This window comes from Elaeis guineensis, chromosome 2 (genome assembly GCF_000442705.2).
Source record: "Elaeis guineensis isolate ETL-2024a chromosome 2, EG11, whole genome shotgun sequence".
NCBI lineage: Eukaryota > Viridiplantae > Streptophyta > Magnoliopsida > Arecales > Arecaceae > Elaeis > Elaeis guineensis.
This window is the reverse complement of record NC_025994.2, coordinates 83674995-83696769: the sequence shown is the minus strand read 5'-3', so window position 1 is coordinate 83696769 and position 21775 is coordinate 83674995. Positions and strand designations below refer to the sequence as shown.

The 21775-nt window shown below is 37.2% G+C and overlaps 1 protein-coding gene across 1 annotated transcript; it reads right to left on the bottom strand.

Annotated features, from left to right (window-relative positions):
• Positions 1-1724: 1724 nt before the first annotated feature.
• Positions 1725-21409, bottom strand: LOC105055514 (uncharacterized). Its single transcript, XM_010937359.4, has 18 exons — positions 21048-21409; positions 19720-19959; positions 19225-19288; positions 19010-19139; positions 18778-18922; positions 16299-16556; positions 16128-16212; positions 14925-15027; positions 14487-14612; positions 14304-14417; positions 13129-13247; positions 12820-12907; positions 12615-12707; positions 12428-12517; positions 12191-12310; positions 11952-12043; positions 4774-4828; positions 1725-2032 (listed from the first exon to the last, which is right to left on the bottom strand). Exons 1-18 carry the CDS (start codon positions 21232-21234, stop codon positions 2003-2005), a joined length of 2139 nt encoding a protein of 712 aa, XP_010935661.1. The 5' UTR covers positions 21235-21409; the 3' UTR covers positions 1725-2002.
• Positions 21410-21775: the final 366 nt, after the last annotated feature.

The following is a 21775-nucleotide window of genomic DNA, read 5'->3' as shown; positions in this document are numbered from 1 at the left end:
ATTGGGCATCTCTTTCATCAAAGACATAAAAGGCATCACACCGTGCCAGGCAGGCTTGCTTATACGAGGGAGAGTGCCTCCTTGTTTTAATTTCTAGTAAGGCCCTGGGTAACAGTTGCTGATAACTTTCCCCTTGCCTACTTGTAAAGCTATGGACAAGTTTAGGCAGCTAGCAGTTTGACGATCTGTATGCTGCAATGGATACAATTTTGAATGAAAAAGAATAGTTCGCTTTTTAACTACCTTCCATGACATTGCATATTTCATCTGCAAATTTGCATCATTTCCAGCTGCCGCTGTAGCTTGAGAAAGGCTGCATGTAAAACTGCGTTTTAGGCCACATGATTGCTTCCAAGATCAATACATACCCTCGGAACCGAGTTTTGTTACCTACAAAATTCCAGATCAGAAGCTTGATTATTCTACGAGGCAATGGATTCAGGAAAGTAATCATTCTGGATGTCTCACTTCGTGATCTTTATCTTTCATGGTTGCAGGATCTATTGAGGAAAAAGTGCTGCACACCTAGTTCCAGTAACCGTTTAGAACACTTCAGGCATTGAAGAACATCCGAGAACAATAACTTAGAGAAGCATCAACAAGCCAAAGTGGTTTGCTTCATGAAAAAGAACACATTGCATGACTTGTAATCGGGTGCCTGACATAAAGATCATCCGTAGAACATGCAATTTACTGCCACAACCAAAATTTCTCGAGTGATTGTATTGTTATGTTAATTTGATTGTTGTCACCGTTTTGATTAATGTGTACGTGTTAAACCGGACACTAAATATAGAGAGTATTTGATTCGCAATCGAAATCAAAATAATTTGAAATCAAAATTAAAATAACTAAATACCTCGAAGCGTTTGGTTCGTGACCGAAATCAAAATTCAAATTAAATTTTAAATTCATAAAAAAAAAATGAGGATTGAATTCTATATAGATTAGACCATTTTCATTCCATCCCAAAATCGAAATCAAAATAGAACCCCTACCAACCAAACTATTAGAATAGAAATCATAAATTCCCATTCCGATTCCGGACCTCCTCTCCCCAACCAATCACCCCCATAATATAATCTTTAATAGAAAGTAGTGATTGCAAACAATAATCGATCATCCAAATCTACATTGACTTTCCCTTAATGATCCAAGCCACATTCCCTTTCCAGCATTTTTGCCAACAAAATTTGGGAGAGCGCTTTCTGCTTCTACAGTAGTGTTTGTCGCCAATGTGAGTCCGCCAAAACCAAAACCTCCAGAACTTGCCGACCTTGGAGATATCGTCGTAGAATCAAGAAATCATGGACAGAGCATCCACAAGGTATAGATCGAGTCTGATTCAGTTTTCTTGCATGATACTTCCCATAAATCTCCCCACTGATGCCGGTTCATATATCACATACAAATAATCATGGCGCCCTACTGATTGCTAGCCCAGGAAGCTTTTAAGCAGAATGAAACAAGAGAATGGGAGGACTCTTCCACCATCATATGCAAGGCTTCAAACATTCAGAAAATATCCCCACCCCAGCCCAAACAAACAAAACAGGACACGCAAAAGAGATCAATAATGATGTAGCGTACATACAGGATCCACACCATTTGACTTCCCTCCAATAAGAAAACACAGTCCAATCCCATCAAAATAGCAAGAGAAGGGGCTTGGATGCCACTCAAAAGCTGTTGGACCAAGGGTTGCAAAAGAAAAGGTCACAGATGGGCTCCAACAGCTCGGTGCTGACAGATTTTTGGCTCTTCTTTATGCATGCAACAACTTTGCTCTTTTATTCAATTTGCCAATATCTATATGCCCATACTCTGAAAATTACACCATGAAATCAAGGTAATATCAACAAAAAGAATGACAAGAATGCTTTCTACTATCGTATGTACATCACGCATCAGAGACTTCTGAGATAATACAGAGTCAGGACCACGCCGGGGACAGCAAGCACCTTGTTTCTTCACATATTATTTAATAAGGAGAGCAAGCATCTTACACATCTAGTTCCTCAGCAAGAGCATCCTGTTAAGAAGATCATGTCAGGTTTTCTGGGTTACAAGAAAAACATCATACAGGCATACATCTCGCCTGGAAATATTAACATACAAATTTGGTAATAGCCTAAATCACTCCAGAAAAGACTGCAAGGCATTGTTCTAAATCACTCCCTATGGATAATCCATAGACACAATGGTCCTAGTTTCAGATACTGGTAATAACCTACATCATTCTTTACCTGAATTATCTCACTGGACACTTTGATGGCATTAGACCTTAGAGAACAAAAATGAGGCATTCTCATAAATCACTCCCTAATCCCTATATGCGTGTATATCCACACATGATAATCTTATTTTTCATTAGTTAAAATTTGCATGTCTGACAATCAGGTCTTTAGACCATACTATCCCCCCAGTGATACCACTCCATATGGAGATTGAGTTCACTATTCAAGCTTTGAAGGCTATCATCCTTATGTAAGAAACCACCTAGTGAAGTACATTGTCTGAAACGGATACACATTTTATTTGTGAAAGAACAGAGCAGAGAATATAAGTATACAAATATTTATATATGCAAACTTCCCCCCTCTCTCTTGTGTTTAACTCTCTAAACTTATATTGAACACAATCAAACTAGCAATTCACCTCAGTTGACGTTAACAATTTCTAACATAAAACAGAATTATCCCCCACCTTTTTGTGCATGCACACGTTGTTGTGATGGTGGGGTGGCTCCAGCAGGAAGAAACAGAAACACAGCTCCAAGCAACAAAGATCTATGCTTCAAGGACTAGGTTCCTGTCAGGAATGGATGTGTCTAAAGTGTAGGTAATATCTAAGCATTTCTTCTTAGTTGGCAAGTGTCCAAATGTCAAACCAACATCTATGTTAAAGTAGCACGTGTGGGTATTTTAGGCTAAAGTGAAAGGTCCAAATGATATAGATCAACATTCATCAGGCAATTATAGTCAGCAAAAGGTTAGAAGAAACTAAGTGATGCTGGATGGAAATGAAGAAAAGAAGACCCAATACAAAGACAACCTAGATGCGTCCTGTGTCAGTAAATATGTCTACATTAATTAAAAGAGAAACTAAAGAAATTGGTTTCCATATCAAATAATATCAAAAATGAACTATCTTACTAATCCTATTCTGCTATTGCTGCTATCAAGGTTACATCTTCCACATCAGAGACTTCAAAGATCTATATGAGGAGATCATTAGCCAAAGCCTCCTTTAGATCAGATGCAGATCCAATCTCTGGACAGATGCAAAATCTCAGCAATACCTATGTGCCATTTTTCCAAATTTTGGTGATTTTCATGGCAATTGATATCCATGGACAATGTATCTGTAACTATCCCAGTTGAATATGGTTCTCATGATGCACCTATGAGTATCTGCATGCACTCATGTTGATGTCCTAATTTCTATCATAAGCAGTTTATTATGCACTGCATACAGGAAACATTGTCAGGATCAGGAGCAAGTCATACATCATAAATGGATAAAGAATGAATCTGATTGTGGATCAAATCACAGATTGTGAGAATTTTTATAAGAAAAAAATGGGGAGAAAACTGGGGAGAAAAATGAGTTACATTAAGTAAATGAATGAAGATCACAAAGTTATGACATATGGCTGTATATATGTACATATGTCTGTATGTACATGTGTATGCTATTGTGTGCTCGAGTGGACCAGGAACTCGAACCGCTCAGCTTCAATTATTCAAAATTAATGATAGGCCATCCAAATTCAAGAACCAAACCGAATCAATGCATTTTTATGATTTCTAACCTAATCCAAATTTTGGTTTCTATACATTTTTATATGTAGATCATGTTCAATAGTTTGAATCTTGAATTTAGATGCCCCCCCCCCCCCTCTCTCTCTCTCTCTCCCCGAGTGGAAAATCCACCTTCATGACCATAAAACCAATGGTAGAACCTATCTATAAAGAGAAGAAAAATAGAATCTAGAAATGGCTGTTCAACAAATTAAAAAGAAAGTAGTCCGTAAGCACAGAATTAAATATACCAGAAAACAATGAATGTCTTGTTGAGTGACTGATCGTGTAAGCCAGGCAAAAAATACACATTTAATAGTCAATCTTCAATCATGGTTTAAGACCTGTGAAAACAGCCAGGATAGTGACCGCCGAAGTGTCTAGCTTGGCCATTTAGAGACCTGGGGGGACGATCTAATTATTATTTGACTGAGAAGTGGCACAGGGCCTAACAGGCTGAACCATGTGTCTCACCTTGTCTCCCTTCTTTTCATTCATCTTCAGTATTGTGTTATCTTTTCCCTTTCTCCTATTTTCCCACCATTTACTTAACTCATTTTACCTTTTCCCTTGTTTCACTTTTGCTGATTCATCTTGCCTCCTCTCCCTCATTTTCTTTCCTCTTCATCCCTCTCTATCAGTCTAGCTTATAGGAGAATTATGAGTTTGCATAAATTCAAAATTAAAAACCAAAAGCTAGCTTATTTACAATCTGTAGGGATAAGAAAAGACAGATCGTCTAAATGGTGATATTTATTAACCTGCAAAGCAAGACTGCTTGAGGGAGAGATCATAAAAGGACAGTAAATACTACCATATCATAGCCCATTTATAACATTAGCAATAGTCCATTAATGACAAGTAAAAAACTAAAACAGAAGTCTATAAATTTAGAAAGTAGCCAAAAAACATCTTAAGAGGTGGCGACATAATTGAAAATAAACATTTTCCTTTTCTAAATAATACTTACATCTCCAGGTAAATCCACATGAAACAAGTTTATGGCACCATAATTGAAAGTGAAACTGCGTCAAAAGGAGGAAGCAGAAACTAATAAGTCATTTTGCAGTTTGGAATCACATAAAATCATATTATATGAACGCAACTACAACTGTGCATGAAATAAGTGACGATAAGTTCACATTAGAGTAATTATAAGAGGGAAAAGCAATGATGTATGGAATTAACAAAAAGGAAAGTAGGGCAAGCAGAAGCTATTGATACTTATCACACCCTTCACATTAAGTATTTTCACTATCATACAAACTCATATTGTCACCAAATGCCCAAAAACAAGAGCATACATTGTCTACCAATACACAACATTAAAATAATCAAGATTACATAAGGGATTGTACAGATATATTCAAACAACTTTACCTTCTATATGTGCAAATATGTTTGTATTACTAGAAGGAAGATAAAGATGGGAAGAACAAATGGAAACTAGGGCAATTAGGGCAGCCTGTTAATTCTCACTACACCCTTCATTTTAAGATTTGTATTGGACAAACTAAAATGTTAGCTGTACAAGAATAAGAATGCACGTCAACCAATTCACAACATTGAAATGGGCATTTTTATTTATAGCTACGTGCACATCTATATAGTCAAACAACTCTACATGTTGAAGAGCCATGCCATCCATCTATCAAACTTAACTCTATGAGGTCCAAAAGTGGTGAGTAGGTGTGGGGAAACAGGACCAGAATAGGGAGTTCCCTAAATGGGTCCACATCCTAACAGGGATCACAAACTTAAGGAAAAGATGCCTAATTAAACTAGATTAGTTTAAAAGATGAGTTCAATCTCAGCAAGATATAGTTCTTTATGACAACCATAAACAGTTTCTAGTCACATTAACACATCAGACACCTGAAATCCCTTGAACTTGTCATCAAGAAAAAAACTATTCCTACAACAAAGGAATTTTCAGTCATTTATTGAGAGATGCTCAAACCTTCCCCTAATCCACATGGGCCATGGACTGGGCTCATTCTAATACCATTTGAAACAACCTAAGATCTCACCCAGAAAGGCTAGTCATAAGGTATTCTTTGGGTTGCTTGGCCTTGTATAAGCACCTAAGATCTCCCCAATGCTCATGGGTCCTCATCTTATTTTACCTTTGCTGCTACCTTTTGGATGCAACAAATATCACCAATTACTTAAGTAGCAAAATCACAATGCCTTTAGCAACACCGCCCCCCCTCCAAAAAAAAAATTATAATAATAATAATAATAATAATAATCACAATGCCTTGGGAGGCATTTACCTCATTTTGCTTTTTTTTTTTTTTTTTTGGGTTTTGGGCGTGGGTGGGTGGGGCGGTGCTGGTTCTATTCTAGTACTATGGAGTCCCATAAAAGTATGTCAAGTCATGAAGACAGTCAAGTTCAACCATGATGATGATAAATAACCTGAGCTATTGGCAAACAAACAAAAACTCTTTTATACTTCATTATAAATTAATTCAAAAAAGCAGTGATACTATCAATAAAGTTTAGTAGTTTAATAATATTTCATTTGTGTAGACTCAGGAGCTTCTGCTTTAAATTCAACAGTTCAAACCATCACAAGGTTACAACCCTTACAATAGCATCGACATGTTAAATTAAGAAATTTTCATCAAAGTCATGATTTCTAATTGTGGCATAATTGAATTTGGACTTCATCAAACTTCAAATACAATGTAACCATTATAATATGAGTAAAAATCATCATTACAACAAGTTACGACTTGACATCAAGTCTTGACCCATCCATTGGTAAAATCCTGGCTTCGCTGCTGTTTATTTCATCATAGGTAGAGTCCTGAAAGGACCCAACTTACAAACCAGATGATTGAGTTGCTTCATGAATTGGAATGACTTCTCTCCCGGTTTAATGCAATTTTACTTCTTTTTCCTGCCATTACTTTTTTTTCCCCTTATTTTCTGCACAAATATTTGTTCTGTCTGATTACAAAGATCAAATTTCTGTCCCTAAAGTCAGGTTTTACCTGCTGCAATCTTCCCCCACCCAACAGGCTTCACCGCCCGCCCCCTCCCCCAACCCACCCCCCCCCCCCCCCTCCCCAACCCCAAAGAGCCTCTTCCCCCTGCATGCGAATTTGAACCATCCCACTGCAGGCAGATCTGAACTGATTGTCCATATCTTGATTTTCCCCCCTACAAATACTTGTGACTGACCCATAAAAAATTTTCTATAACTTACCTACCATATATTTCTTTTAATGCTAGTGGAAAAGTTTTCTAACCAAAAAAGTGACAGATGTGACCTGATCCTGTTCATAGTTCAGAAATAGTCAGTGTTGCCCTTCTCATCCACAATTTTTTTCTTATTTGTTATCATCCAGTACATCGGTTCACATCAAACAATCATATCCTGTCCAATCTTGGATGTTGGTTTGAGAAAGCTCACCAAGGGAATAAACACAAAACTCAAAGCTATCATGGAGGACATTATAAAAAAGTGTACCAGTTATTGGAGAAGCATGATGTAACCAAAGTAACAAATCAAGGACAAAGGCCTTACATGGAAGAAAAGGGTAAGGTTACATCTCAACAAGAGGGAAGTCATACATCTTTCTTCATCCATACCCTTCAGAATAATGAAATGTCAGGGTAACTACTTGCAGCTCCACACAACTTTCCACTCTTCATGAGTGCCTAAGGACAGCAAGTCCCTCGTTTCAATCCCAACTTGAAGACAAGGGTAAGGTTACATATCAACAAAAGGGATGGTTCTACCCAAGCTTTTGAAAACCGATACCGGCGGCCATTCCAATTGGCCGGGGCACAGTCCAGTATGGTTTGTACCGGATCAAACCGCCACGAACCGATAGAGGGAGGACCGGAGGAGAAAAAGAGAGAGAGAGAAAAAAAGAGGAAGAGAGAGAGGAAGAGAGAGAGGGAGGGGGGTCCGCCGGAGAGGCCGCTGGAGGGCCTCCGGCTGGCCGCCATGGCCGTCGGGCGGCGTAAACGCCGCCTGCGGCTTCGCGGCGTGAAACAAGGACAATCGCCCCTATTTCACAGGCTTTTTTAAAAAAGCCCGATTACAGTGAAGCCGGCAATGTTTAAAATCCGATAACAATGAAGCTGGCACGCCGCCTGTGGCTCCGCGGCGTGAAACAGGGACAATTGCCCTTATTTCATGAGTTTTTTTAAAAAAGCCCGATAACAGTAAAGCCGGCAATGTTTAAAACTCGATAACAGTGAAGCCGGCAATGGATCAATAACAGTAAAGCCGACAATGTTTAAAACTCGATGATAGTGAAGCCAGCAAACCCATTGCCGGCTTCATTATTTCTCGATTTTTTTTTTTAAACAAATGAAATAGTAAAGCCGGTAAATCGAGTGTCGACTTCACTATTTTTAAACTTTTTAAAAAAAAATCCTAAACCAGTGAAACCGGCAAACCAAGTCTTGGCTTCACTGTTCGTCTTTCCCTTTTAAAAACTACCGACGCCCATCGCTTCCGCGCCTCCGCCCACACCGCTTCCACCGCCCGATGGCCACAGCGGCCACCCAAAGACCTCCGACGGCCTCTTCACCATCCCATCTGTTAGATGTATGTCCTAGAAATCAAATTGGCTAACACATGTACACACTCTAGAAACATAATTTTGTAATTGTAATTTTAAAATGAATAAAATATGGATTATTTTTCATTCATATTGTGTTTAAATTGTGTCCATGAATCGTCCATTGAGTTAATAGATATAATGACACATTTTCTCAAGAATTGAGAATTTAAGACGTATATAATATTAGTTAACTCATAAATTGCTCCCGATCATAGAATCATCACAAAGACGGTATTTGATCCGGATAGATTGGTGCACCGATCGCTTCCCTTCGTGGGTAGATGAGTTTTAAGTCGATCATGTGGGGACACTAGAACGAGTGCAGCTGTTTGATAGAGATCAAAAGTACTGAGTGTAACCAACACAAGAAGTCACTAGGATGGCTGTCCACTCATCGGTGACTTGCTCAAAGTTGCAGTAGTGTAGTTAGTTTTTTGACCTGCGGTGCCTTGACTGTTCATGGTGGAATTGCTGTAGTTTGACTGCATCATAACTCGATTTTCTAGCCATTCGGAACCTTGAGATGTATGTTGGCTACAGTAGGTCCATTGTAGGAATAGGATGTGCATCAACATATAATCTATCAATCTTCGTAGATAGGGAGAAGTCCTATGCAGTTCATAAGACTGAATCCTAAAATCCATGATCATGGTAGGTAAATGATGGAAAGAAATTTTCATAAGATTTCACATGGACTCGAGTCGATTAAATCTGACATATGACGGACGAACGGATTTAACAAGTTATCCTTGACCTGCGTCTTGTTGGGACTCACTAGAAGAACCAAACTACACGGTAACTGCACCTAGAGGTTCATCATTCAATTCTGCTGGGTTGCCACCATATACTACTAGGTGTCACTGATGAATCGTGAGACTAATTAAGAATCATTTTGATGATCAATGATTCTTAATTGGCTGAATTGGAAAGAGTTCCGATCCTTCGAAAAGAGTTTCGATGACGTTGCTGGTAGAGATCACAACATATCTCACTACCAAACAGAATTGGACCTATAGGGTCACACAAACAAGGATTTTGATCTAGAATTGCACAATTGGACTGTATAGTCTAATTGGGTTAGGATTAATTAAGCCCTAATTTTGGATTTAAGGAAGCCACGCTAGCACATGGTTAAACCCATTCTCTCCTACTTGATTTGGGTTCCTTATTGAATAGGGCTTAACTAAATTAGAGCAAGCTCGTTTGGACACCAAGAGTTGAAGTCCTAGAAGCCACCCATATAAGAATTAAAGATTGGCACCCCACATTTTTCTTCCTGAAACACCGATTGGCACCCCACATTTTTCATCGTGAAACATCGAGAGAGAAAAAATGGGACACTTCTAATGGATAAGATCAAAAGGGGTGCTACTTATGGATAAGGAAGAGAGCTTCATCCTAATTTGAATTTGAAGAGTTCAAATTTAATTTGAGATAATAAGGATAAGAATGAGATGATTTTATCTGAATTCAAATTTGGATTTGAATTCGAATTCGAATTTGAAATGTTTGAATTCGAATCTAAGAGGATTGAGTTGGGCGGCAACTACCTTATCTATATCCAAACCTATCTAAGTTTTCTTGATGATTTTGTGCGACAAAATGAGGAAAAATTCGTGGTGGGTGGTGCCTTAGCAGAGTCCTGCTTTAAGGTATTTGATCTGATCAAATGTCTATAAAAAGATCTCTGTCAAACGGTTTGATAATTTTTCCTATTAGAAGAAAAATCCCAGAGCCCTCCTCTGATATCCACGCCTCATCGCCTTCTCTCTGATCTCTCATCATCTCTCACGTCTAAAGGTGTTGGGCGGACCATCTAGTAGTATCGATGTGTCAAGTTCCATCCGATATATGCGAAGGAACAAGACTGCCATCAGGCCTTAATCGGAACCCTGTCGGAGATCTGATTGAAGGCTGATCCAAGAGGTTGCAGATTCATCTACGAGTAGACGAATAGAAGAGGGAGAGAGCATCCTAGTCCGAGTCCGAGTGGATATCTGTAGAGGCTGGACATGTGTGCGGCTCAACAGCGAATCTCGAAAATCCACGAATCATCAGACTACGGAGTTCATCTACCCACATAACGTGATAATGCGATCATCAAATAATCTCATTTAAAATTATTTTAAATTTTTAATTTTCTTAATCTAGATGCATGATCGATCTGGCTACAATCGAAATCGGATCTCAATCTGATCACACATCGGATTGAAAAAAAAAATTTGTTTGAAGTCCGCTGCATCCTGTTCTGATCGATCGGACATGCGGTCAATCCTTCACCGTTCTCCCATCTCCGATGGTCTCACCCCCCTCTCTTTCCTTCTTACTCATTGCGGCAGCCCTATCAGGTGAACAGAGCCACAGCAGTTTCCGTCACCCTCCGACGACCGCAGAGGGCCACCGTCGGCTTCTGCAGAAGGCCATCAGCCTCTCCCTCTCCTCCTCTCTCTCTCTCTCCCCCTCTATTTCTCTCTCTTTCTTCCCCAGCACCGGCGTGTGCCGTTTTTTCCGCCGGTCCAGTTCAGCACACCCCGAACCATCCGGTTTGGGATAGTTCTGAGAACCATAATCCTACCTCTTTTTCACACATCACCGTTTAAAACAATAAAGATGTTGGGGTGCATTCTAAAACATCAAAAAGGAGTCAACTTTCTGTCAAAATGAAGGCTGTTTTCCAAGTAATTAAAATGGAGGAAAAGAGTCTGATTAAAAGAGACAGTAAAGCTGTTGAAAGGACAATATTGGATGCCATTCTTTTACTCATAATATAGAGATGACGAGTTGGTCATAGGTCTCAAGTAATCCATATATTGAGTAGTAGTATGATACAGTTTGGAGTCTGGATTTATGAGTCAGGATAATGTGAGAACATAGCTGAAAGCTGGAATAGCATCTAACAAAATTTTTAAAAACTATATGCCTGGCTAAATAAGTTTGTAGTTATATTTGAGATCATGGGCAACAGGACCAAGGGTTTCATGTAAAGGCAATCAAACTACTAAGCAGAAGCTAAGTAATAAACCTTGCCACAATTTAGAGAGGTGCTTAAAAAGTCAAAGCATTTGACTTCTCCCCTGGTACTTATAGAACCCAAAAAAAAAAAAAGCACATCTTGCAATTTACCGGCTCAGAAGGCTTCAAAAACTCACTGCGATCTCGTAGTTATTAGAGGCTAAGTCAAAAGGTTTTTGAATACCAAAATAATGATTTCATCCTTATCCTAGATTTAAATTTTTTAAAATTTTGAGAGATAAAATAACTTTAAAAGTTTTTTTTGTTCTTAGAAAAAGGAAGTTTAAAAAATGGAAAAGTGTACAATGATAAGGTGAGAAAAGCAAAAATTTAGAAAATTCAACACAATTGCAAATTCTATTTCCATGATTCTTAGAGCTCCCACAAAATATAATGATTTTATCATGCACCAATACCTCTTAATGACAAAGATAACAACAGTTACTAAGCATAAATAACTGAAATTGCTGCATAGTAAACCTAGAACAATTTTGAGTACCAAAATACAGTGTAAAAGGGAGCATGCTTGTACACTAAGGATACTCACCCGCCAGATAGAACTAGCCGCCATACATATGGAATAAAGAATTCTTCAGGATGACTCTCTTGCTCATAGGTAAAGCGTAGCTGATTAAACATCTGCCAAATTCCAAAGATGTGAGCATGAAGATCCAAACACTTATAAACAGTAATGTAAATTTTAATGAACTTCCATATTAAGTCCCTACACAATAGACTAGTTTCCTTGGTTCACGCTTAATAGTAAAACATTCAATTGGATTTTACCTTCATCCCATCACTACGCCATGAACGGCAGTTAATGATGATGAGTTGAAGAACCTTGTCCACAGACCATTCACCATCCGTTCGCTGCATATCCATGCGACCGTTAAAGAAATCCAAAACCTGCATGATAAAATCAATATCAATCACACTGGAACTAACTAGCAGCAATAAAAATGAAGCAACTATTCTTAGTATAAATAATGAGCAAAATATCAACATAAAACACAGATAACATACAGTATATATATTTTCAAGCAGCTCATTAAACCGTGGGTGATTCTTGAATGGTTGAAAGACCTCCTGTCGATGCAGAATTGCATATACTACCTGTTTCAAACACAGCAAACCCATTACCATAAATGTAACTATTTTAAAAGTTTTTCCATTTGAAAAAGTCAAAGCAAATAGCTATATAACACAATACCTCAGGATTCCGAGGCAATGCATATGTCAGAATTGCATTAAGAATTTCCAGTACGATTCTTAGAAAATCAGTATAAATTTGAAGCTCCGTTGACTGCAACAAAATGAAACTGCTATAAGTTGAAAAGCACAAGTATACAACATGTGGCAACATTGCCCTGGCTTATATCCTAAGAAATTGATACAGATAGGACAGAGAAGAGTACCATATCTTCAGCTATGCTGCCCCCATCAACTTGATCAATAGCAAATTTTTGAACTTTGTCATTTTTTAACTCCGCTAACTTGGTATACCTATAAAGGAATTCAATGAGAAAAGGCATGACATGACAAATTAATTACTTCTTCAAAAAAAAATAAAAATTAAAGTCAAATCTACCTTCTAGGAAAAAGTGAATGCATTTAGAGAGAGAGAGAGAGAGAGAGAGAGAGAGAGAGAGAGAGAGAGAGAGGATTAGCTGCTGGAAATTGCTGAATAAGCTGTTTTAAATAAAGGCTGAAGGAAGGGAGCATACTTGCGAGCGAGCATGTCAAAAAGGCTAACCAGCCTCTGTGAAGCATAAGCACTTAACCTATGAACATGAGGAGCCATATTTGCCAATATTGCAAGACAATTTGTATGCAAGTACATATCCTGTTTATATTTCACAGATTATCAAGTTAGTATGAGTTAAGGTTTCTAGTTTAGTTACTCTAGAACTTTCAATGAAAATCAAATTCACACAGAAGAGTTCATGGAATAAAGCAATACAGTTCAGCAGAGTTTTGGACTGGATGTCAAGTGCCGGTGTGTCTTCAGAACATAATACATTAACCTATGATATCAGGCAAATCAAAGCTACAATATGACCTGGAGAAAAGAGACTAACAGCTGCTGAAGGTGAGATTTTTTGATCGATTCATCAGGGAGGATTCAATGAGAGACTAGGAAGACACCTCCTCAACATCTCTGTCAGTGGTAAAAGTAATGCAACTAAACCAAAACTCTGACTATGTCCTCTCAGACAACCGACAATTCTTCGGTTCCTTGGCCCTCTATTGGTTCCAGTGGGACACAAGCGTATCATACCAAGCAAACATGCATGGTGATGCAACTATCAGATAAATTGACTGATCTGTTGTATCTTGTCATATGACTATTTTTATTACTGTATAGTAGAGAAGAATTTTATAAAAGAAAAAAAAAACTAAAAGTATTTGCACACTCCAAACAAAAATTTTTCCAGCCTTGGCAAGATTGACAGTTGTAGGGCCAATAGTTGCATCTTGGGTGTCCCCAATCAGACACTTCCCTAGCTGTAAGTAGAGCTGCATATTGCCAACCAAAAAAAAAGAACTCATTTCTACAGCATCAAGGATTTTCATGTAACACGTCGCATCATGCAGTTTTTGTTCAAACATCCATAACTGCCAGAACTACATAGAACAAAGAACACTAAAAAAAGGATCGGGTGCCATAAACTATACTATAAATTTTACCTACTAAAATATTTTAGATAAACTCCTATACTGAGGTGGTGCCATATATTTTTGTGTCCAAGTATTTAAAAAATTGAGATTTATCTAGGTGTCTAAGACTTTAACATTTTCTTACTAGATATCTATAATTAACATCTACCATTATCTTTCCAAGAATAATAGAGCAAAAATAGTCCATGTAGGAAAGCAAATAGAGCATCTTGTGCCTTACCCGCAGCTTGGAGAGATTGTACTTCACAGTTCTTATTAGTATTACAACCATTAAAGAGCCAAGAGAAGTATTATGGAGAAGGCGTTCTTGGTACCATGAAACACTAGGAAGCATCTGCAGATGCAAAATAAGTTAGCACCAATGTATGCAGAAATTAAACACAAAGTAGGAAACAAGTCTTACCAGTTTATGTATGCTGGCATTAAAGGATGAATCTTGACTAAGGATGAGAAGGATAATTAACAACATATAGATTTGATTAGATGTCCTCCTTGAAGCATTGTAAAGCATTTCCAGAATTGGCATCAGCTGTTGATCACAGTCAGCTGTAAATACATCTCCACCAGTATAGAATAAGATGAACTTGGCAAAGCTCAAAAATGCACAGAAATTACAATTATTACATGATGAGGATATACAAGAGCATAAGCCTGAGTAGTATCAATAAGAAAAGTACTATAGAACCATGTCTTAAAAACCAATACTATAGAACCAAAAGGGAAGGTTTGGAAAATTACTACTTGAGGGTTATCCTAGTATTAACTGTTAAAAATTCAGCATAATGTATGTAAAACTCATCATTACACAACCACGTGGTTGTAAGTCTGTTGAGATACATACAAGTGTATCCAAATCAGTTCGCACCAAAACATACTCCAAAAAGTCAGGGTTACCATGCACCAACGAATACAGTAACAGAACAGAGCTTTCATCAGCCAAGCACCTGTAACATCAAACAATTACAAGACATAAATGAAATATGGTAAATGCAAAACTCCATGACTGATTTTTTTCAAACTCATATTCAAAGAATATATCACAGGATTGGTTTTCCACAACTTCCAGTACAATATGCAAAGTCACAAGTTCAGACTGAAGAAATAATATGGTATGAAATGAACATCAAATGTAATTAAGGAATGGCATGAAGTTTGTTAGAAACTAGGGAAATTTAGAAAACATAACAAGAAATATCCCCAAAAAAAAAAAGTAAAAGGTAAGGAATTGTAAGCAGACATGAACAAAGGCAGTGCACAAATAAGATGCATATTATATGCAGCAATTGAAAAAAAGAACAAATAAGGCCACTGAATATTTAAATATTTAAAATTTCATAAATAAAATACATGAAATTTACCAACTAAATTTCATAAATAAAATATACAAATTTTACCAACTAAATTTCATAAATAAAATATATGAAATTTACCAACTACTGGATAATCTGTGAATACATTAATCATGAAGCATGTTAAAGACCTTAAATTTCATAATTCAAAGTACAAAGGGCAAAATCCATAATGCAAGGATTACCACTGATCCACCCATAAATTGTTTAAATAAGCACATTTTTACATATTAATATGTAATCTCAGCAAATCAACATCTGACAGCTAGAATGTACCAAATATTCTAAGAACTGGTTCCAGCAGGAAAAATAAAGTCAAAAGAGAAAACGTTGAAAAGGAAAATTTAAAGCCTAAGAGATCATTCTAAGGCATCAGGAAATCCAAACCCTAGGTTAAGTCAGCAACTTTCTGCAATTTTACCTCTGTTATAATTCGACTTATAGCTATCAATGATGTTTGGAATATACATGGACTCATACAAAGAACGTTGTGTCTCTCTTATAACAATAGTCAAAACCATCCTGAAAGTAATATGGACTAAAAATATCTTTTAGGAATTACAACCAAATATGCCATTAATGAACAGTGAAGACCAAACAGACAAACAGCACATGAATATTAGGGCTAAAATAGAAACTCAAGTGTGCAATAGTTTTTAGAAATTAAACCAGAGAGAAATATGATTGATACTTACATTGCAAGAGTGTCAAACAAGGAAGCAAAAGGCAGTCTCACGAGTGGACCATTCTGCGCATTCCCCTCGATATCAACACGATCAACTGCAAGCACGTATGCACTTCTTTAGCTGGTAGCAATGTTCTCATAGAAGATAACTGAATACAGGCAAATAACAGATACATCTTACATTCAATATCTCTAGCATTTTCCAGTGCCTTGCAGTAAGGGTTGTCATAAAAAAATGAGTTTCCTTTCAAATAGGTACCAGAATCAGTATGCTCCACATCATGTTTTGCAATAGACTCATCCACAGGAACACATTTTCTGTAGTGCATGAGAATAAGCAAAACAAGCAGACTATTATCGGCCAATGAACTTCTCGAACCTTCACCACCCGAACTAACCAGATAATTGAAAGTGTAATATGGCAGGAGCACAAAATTTGCTGCAAAACCAAATATTATATGTATTTAGATAAGAATCTTCTTCAAAAAAAGGAAAAAGAAGAAAAAGATTACCCACAAGTAGGTGAAGCCCAATTAGAGACTTGGGCTGTTATTCTGCTATGTGCACAGGATACAAGTATTACATAAGACTTCAGGACTATGTATACCAAGCTATTGACAACCATTAGTAGTTTCATTGCATTATTGCAACATACCATGTTAGAAAAGTTTAGAAACTCATCTTCCCATTTTCTTCTTATGTCTAGCTTTAATGGCTCTATGCATTGTATGGTATTTCCCCTCCCATTATTTCTACCCACTTGATTAGGACACTCCATTTACAAGTTTTCAAGTTGTTTAACATCAGAACAAAATTGATGTACAAAACTACCAATCCTCAATCAGCAAAGTAAGCCAATAAAACTTATATCATGAATACCTTCCAAAAAGTTTCCTTTCAATATTCTTCCAAAAAGATAAGAACATGACATAGGAAAGAAGGTTTGATAAAATTAGTTGTGATGAACATAAACTTCTACACAGAACAAACAGATAAAAAAAGGATCTATATTTGATTCATTCCACCACAAGAAGACCAATAGAGATGGACAACAGTAAAGCATCAAGATAAAGACCCTATCAAATAAAAGAGCAAGTGCAAATTATCTAGAAAGCACAGATACTTCAAATCACAAGCCATGGCCTTATCATATCCATATTGGATGCTAATACTCATTGGATACTTCTTGGATCCATGTCTGATACTTGTGATAAGTATCCTATCTTTCAAATTAAAAGAATAGTCCGGATACTTCTTGAATACACTTTAGATACTTCCCTGATATCTCCAAAAAAGAGGGGGAGGGTTACTTTATGGTCCATTAATATTGGTATTATGGGTGTGGTCAGTGGTATAATGACCAACATTGAGCTTGTAAAAGTCAATGCTATCTTATAAAGTATGTACTCTGTATATATATATGTGTGTGTGTCTATGTATATGTATATGTATACATACCTGTATATGTATATCTATACATATATGTATATGTATACATACCTGTATATTTATACATATATGTATATGTATACATACATATATGTATGTATATATATGTATAGATTAAAACAGAGGCTCTGTGCTGGCAGGGCTCTCCATTCGCCATATGTTTGTATATTATTCTGGCACCTATATAATATTATCAATATTATTAAATACCTCATCAATGGTATTTAATTCAATAATGAAATGGATGATATTTCCATAGTGTAGAAGAAAAGAAAAAGCATTTCATGTGAGCATTCATAAGATTTTATTTTTGTTCATGGGTGCCACATGTTTGTATATTATTGCGCCACCTGTATAATACTATAAAAATTAGTAAATACCTCATCAATGGTAATTAATTCAATAATGAAACAGAGGGTATTTCCATAGTGTAGAAAAAAAGAAAAGGCATTTCATGGAAGAATTCATAAGGTTTGGTTTTTGTTCATGGAAACTAGGGCCCACCATATTAATTATGAGGCATGCAGGGTCATGTCGTGAGTGGGGTTGGCTGTCCAATTAAGAGATGCATAGGGCTCTATATCATTTAAAAAAAATAATGATATTTTTACTAATAATATCTTAAAAGGTTTGTGTTTAATAATATATTAATATATTATATTTTATTAAAAGATAATAAAAGTATTAAAATAAATATTATATAGATTAATAAAAAATATATATTATTTTTAAATAATCATATAATTAATTAAAAAATTAGGGATGTTATATTTTTTAAATAAAAAAGTATATCATACATTTGTGCGGGTTGTGCGCTAGTTTATTAGTAACTTTGGCACAATTAGCCCTAAAGTCAAGCTTTTTACTATAGTCCTTAAGGCCATGCTCATGTGAAACCTTGTGCAGATATGGTGTTCTTCAACACCTCTATCCTTTTTCCTAACATAATAGAGAATGAAATTGTTGATGCAAGAAGGCCAGTATCAACATATTTAATTTCACCTTTCACTATGTGCAACATTAATGTTAAAGCCACTATAGCTGATAATCATAATCGTACAATAACATGGACAGCAACATACAGTCAGTGGTATAACAAATTCCATTCAAAATTATTCACCTAAGGGATAAAGGTACTTGACAGGTAAGAGAAAAAAAGGGACAGATAAAATTTAGCAATAGTAATGTTCACAAGAATGGAATCATCATACCAGCTGCAGAGCCAACCCTTTGCAGAACACCAGGCTGGCTTCCTTCAAAAATAATCGGGTAAGATGCGCCATTAAAAGGAATGCGTGGTCGGTTTATAAAATTCAACAGCAGTCTGCGAACTACAGAAGCTACCACCGCACTATCCTAAAAAGAGAAAACAAAAAGAAAATTCAAATTCTACGTACATGCTTTACCCCTTGATTAAACAAGATTATATCCATCTGCTATAACCTGAAGCATTGCTGCATCTATGAATGGATGCACATCTTTTGGCCCTGGGGATGGTCCAGAACAAAGCTGAGTTGACATAGCCACCAACATCAAGTTCAGCAGTTCATGATGTAGTAGGCATGTCTGAGGACTTGCAACAAAGTATAACGAGAATTTAGAAGCACAACAGGCAAATAAAGTTTATAACCACAGCTTGAAAAGAAGCCAAAACATACCTTACATCTGATGCACCAATAAAGGAGAGCACACCTCGCATTACAAAAGCTTCAACACTTTGTTCTACATCATATGAGCAAACTATAAGATCCAAAGTTCAATTTGACAATAGAAGTCTGAACAGTCACTTGGGAATCCAAGTGTGGGAAAGAAAGTGTACAAGGACAAACAAGATTCTTCTGAAAAAATGGAGGGTAGATTGAGGCAGTAATGCTAATATCAACAGATTCTGAGAAACAAGGAACTAGCTAAGGGTCTATGATGTCCATGAACCAATTACTGAGTTAATAATAAATTAAAAATTTAATGATGGCTTATTATTGAAACTTAAGTAATATCCAAGCAATGACACTACTGGACAATTACCAAAAATTAGATAAGTGAGGATCAATTACCAATTGGCAAATCATGCCTGCCCTTTCTACTTGAGTAATATCCAAGCAATAATACTACTAGATAAGTACAAAAAATAATAATAATAGAGGATCAATTACCAATTGGCAAATCATGCTTGCCCTTTTCATCTTTATCAAGGTCAAGACACAGTTCTTCAAACTTATCACTTTTTGCATTTTCAATCAAGAACTTGAGAAATACAGATGATATGTATGCAGCATTGACAGCCTTTCTATACACAGCAGGGGAGCCAGCAGAAATTGACATGGAATCTTGCAAGCACCAGACCAGATGAATCAAAATCTTTGCAATATGTCTTGTCTGGTAGTTATTCTGTGCTGCATATGCACAACAAAAGATAAAATAAGTATCTGATGCAATCATTAACTAAAAACCAGACATGAGATAGGAAAAAACTTTTTGAAAATAAAGATAAAATTCAAAATATTCACTCAACAAATTTCCCTCAATGAACAGCCAAAATATTTTTTGCAGTTAATCATCAAGTAAATTGTTTAACAAACATGGCTACATCGACCTGTACCCTTTAACCATTAAACTTATAAATCTCAATGTCCTCACGCATCCATTGTTACAATTTGCATCACTCCTTCCCAACAGCAACCCCAGAATTATAAATAAACATACATATATACAAAGAGAGAAATTAAGGAATGCTGATTTCAACTCCTTGAAAGAAGAAAAACTTCCCTTACACAATGATGAATGATGAATATAACTAAAGATCATATTTACTCATCAAGCATGAATATCTTAATAATGCATTTTTTTTTTAAAAAAAATCTAGGTTCCAAGAAATTTGATGCGTCATCATTAAAACCAACAAAATTTAACTAAACAATCATCCATCAGTAGATGTATAGATAAAAGCTACTACATCTTCCAAAGAAAGATTCTGTTCGCAGTTTAACCAAGCAACAGGTCACCACACTACTTGCCACACTGGACCAACAAGAAGTTCTGAATATTCGTTACTCTCCCCGCCAAACACAAATTCTGGATAGGCAAAGATATTAATACAAGTTGGACCCTCCATCACAAAACAACCAATGTCTGAACGAAGTAATCGCCATCTATAAACTACAGGAAGGGGCTGCCGGATATTTCAATGCCCAGTCTTTTCGTAATCCAGCCAAGCAATAAGTCGCCACCAGATTCTCCTCCGACCAAGACTACCAGATCTTTCAAAAAATCAATCTTTTCACCGCCCTACCAAGAAAAAAGCTACCACAATTTCTTGATAGTCAGGTGCAAAGCTCAAGACATCATCATAAATCAAAAAATACTAACTAAGCAACCACCATTATTGAGTCCTAAAGGGCTATCAAATCTTTCAAGAACTCCTACTTCAAGAACCCATTTTTCGTCCACAAAGAAACAAGGGAATGCGGATCGAATAACTGACCTAAAGTTTGGCAGGCCTCGAGGACCCGGTGCTGCGGCCACCCGAGGGTGAGGGGAAGCTCGAGCAGCTGCTTCCAGAACTCCGACGACAGCGGGTACGGCGACTCCCCGACGAACGCCCCGATCAGATTCTCTGCCGTGTCCCACGGGCGCACGCCCCTCCGCGGCGTCGACGGCACGGCCCCCATGGATCAGCGCACCAAATTCCAAACCCTAGTCCCCTCCTCAGACCACCGGCGACAGCCACAAAACCATCGTCGATGGGATCGAGACAGTGGACTAGATCGATCGTGAGGGTTCTTGGAATGAGAGAGAGGGGGGGAGCGATAAGAAGAGATCAACCCGAAGAGAGAGAGAGAGGATAGACTACCAAACGAAGTAAAGAGAATGAATTTTTCTTTAATTTTTTTGTCTTCTCTTCATTTTTCTTTCCCGTCTTATTCAGAGGCGCCGACTTCACAGGGCTTAAGTGACGCTAGCGAAGGCTCCGTTCGCAAAATGACTAAAATGAGCTTCCATGTTTTGGGAAGCCGTAGCCATGGACAGGTGCAAGGTGGAGGATGTTTTAGTCTTTTTACAATGGCTGGATCCGAGTCCGGCGATGATTACGGGTTGTTAGTACTCGCCGCTATTTTTAGTCGGTGTGGTTTTAGACGCGGTGGCGTCCCTGGGTCATATTGGGCCGATTGGATTGAATTAGGATGAATGTGGGCCGTTGATTCAATAGAC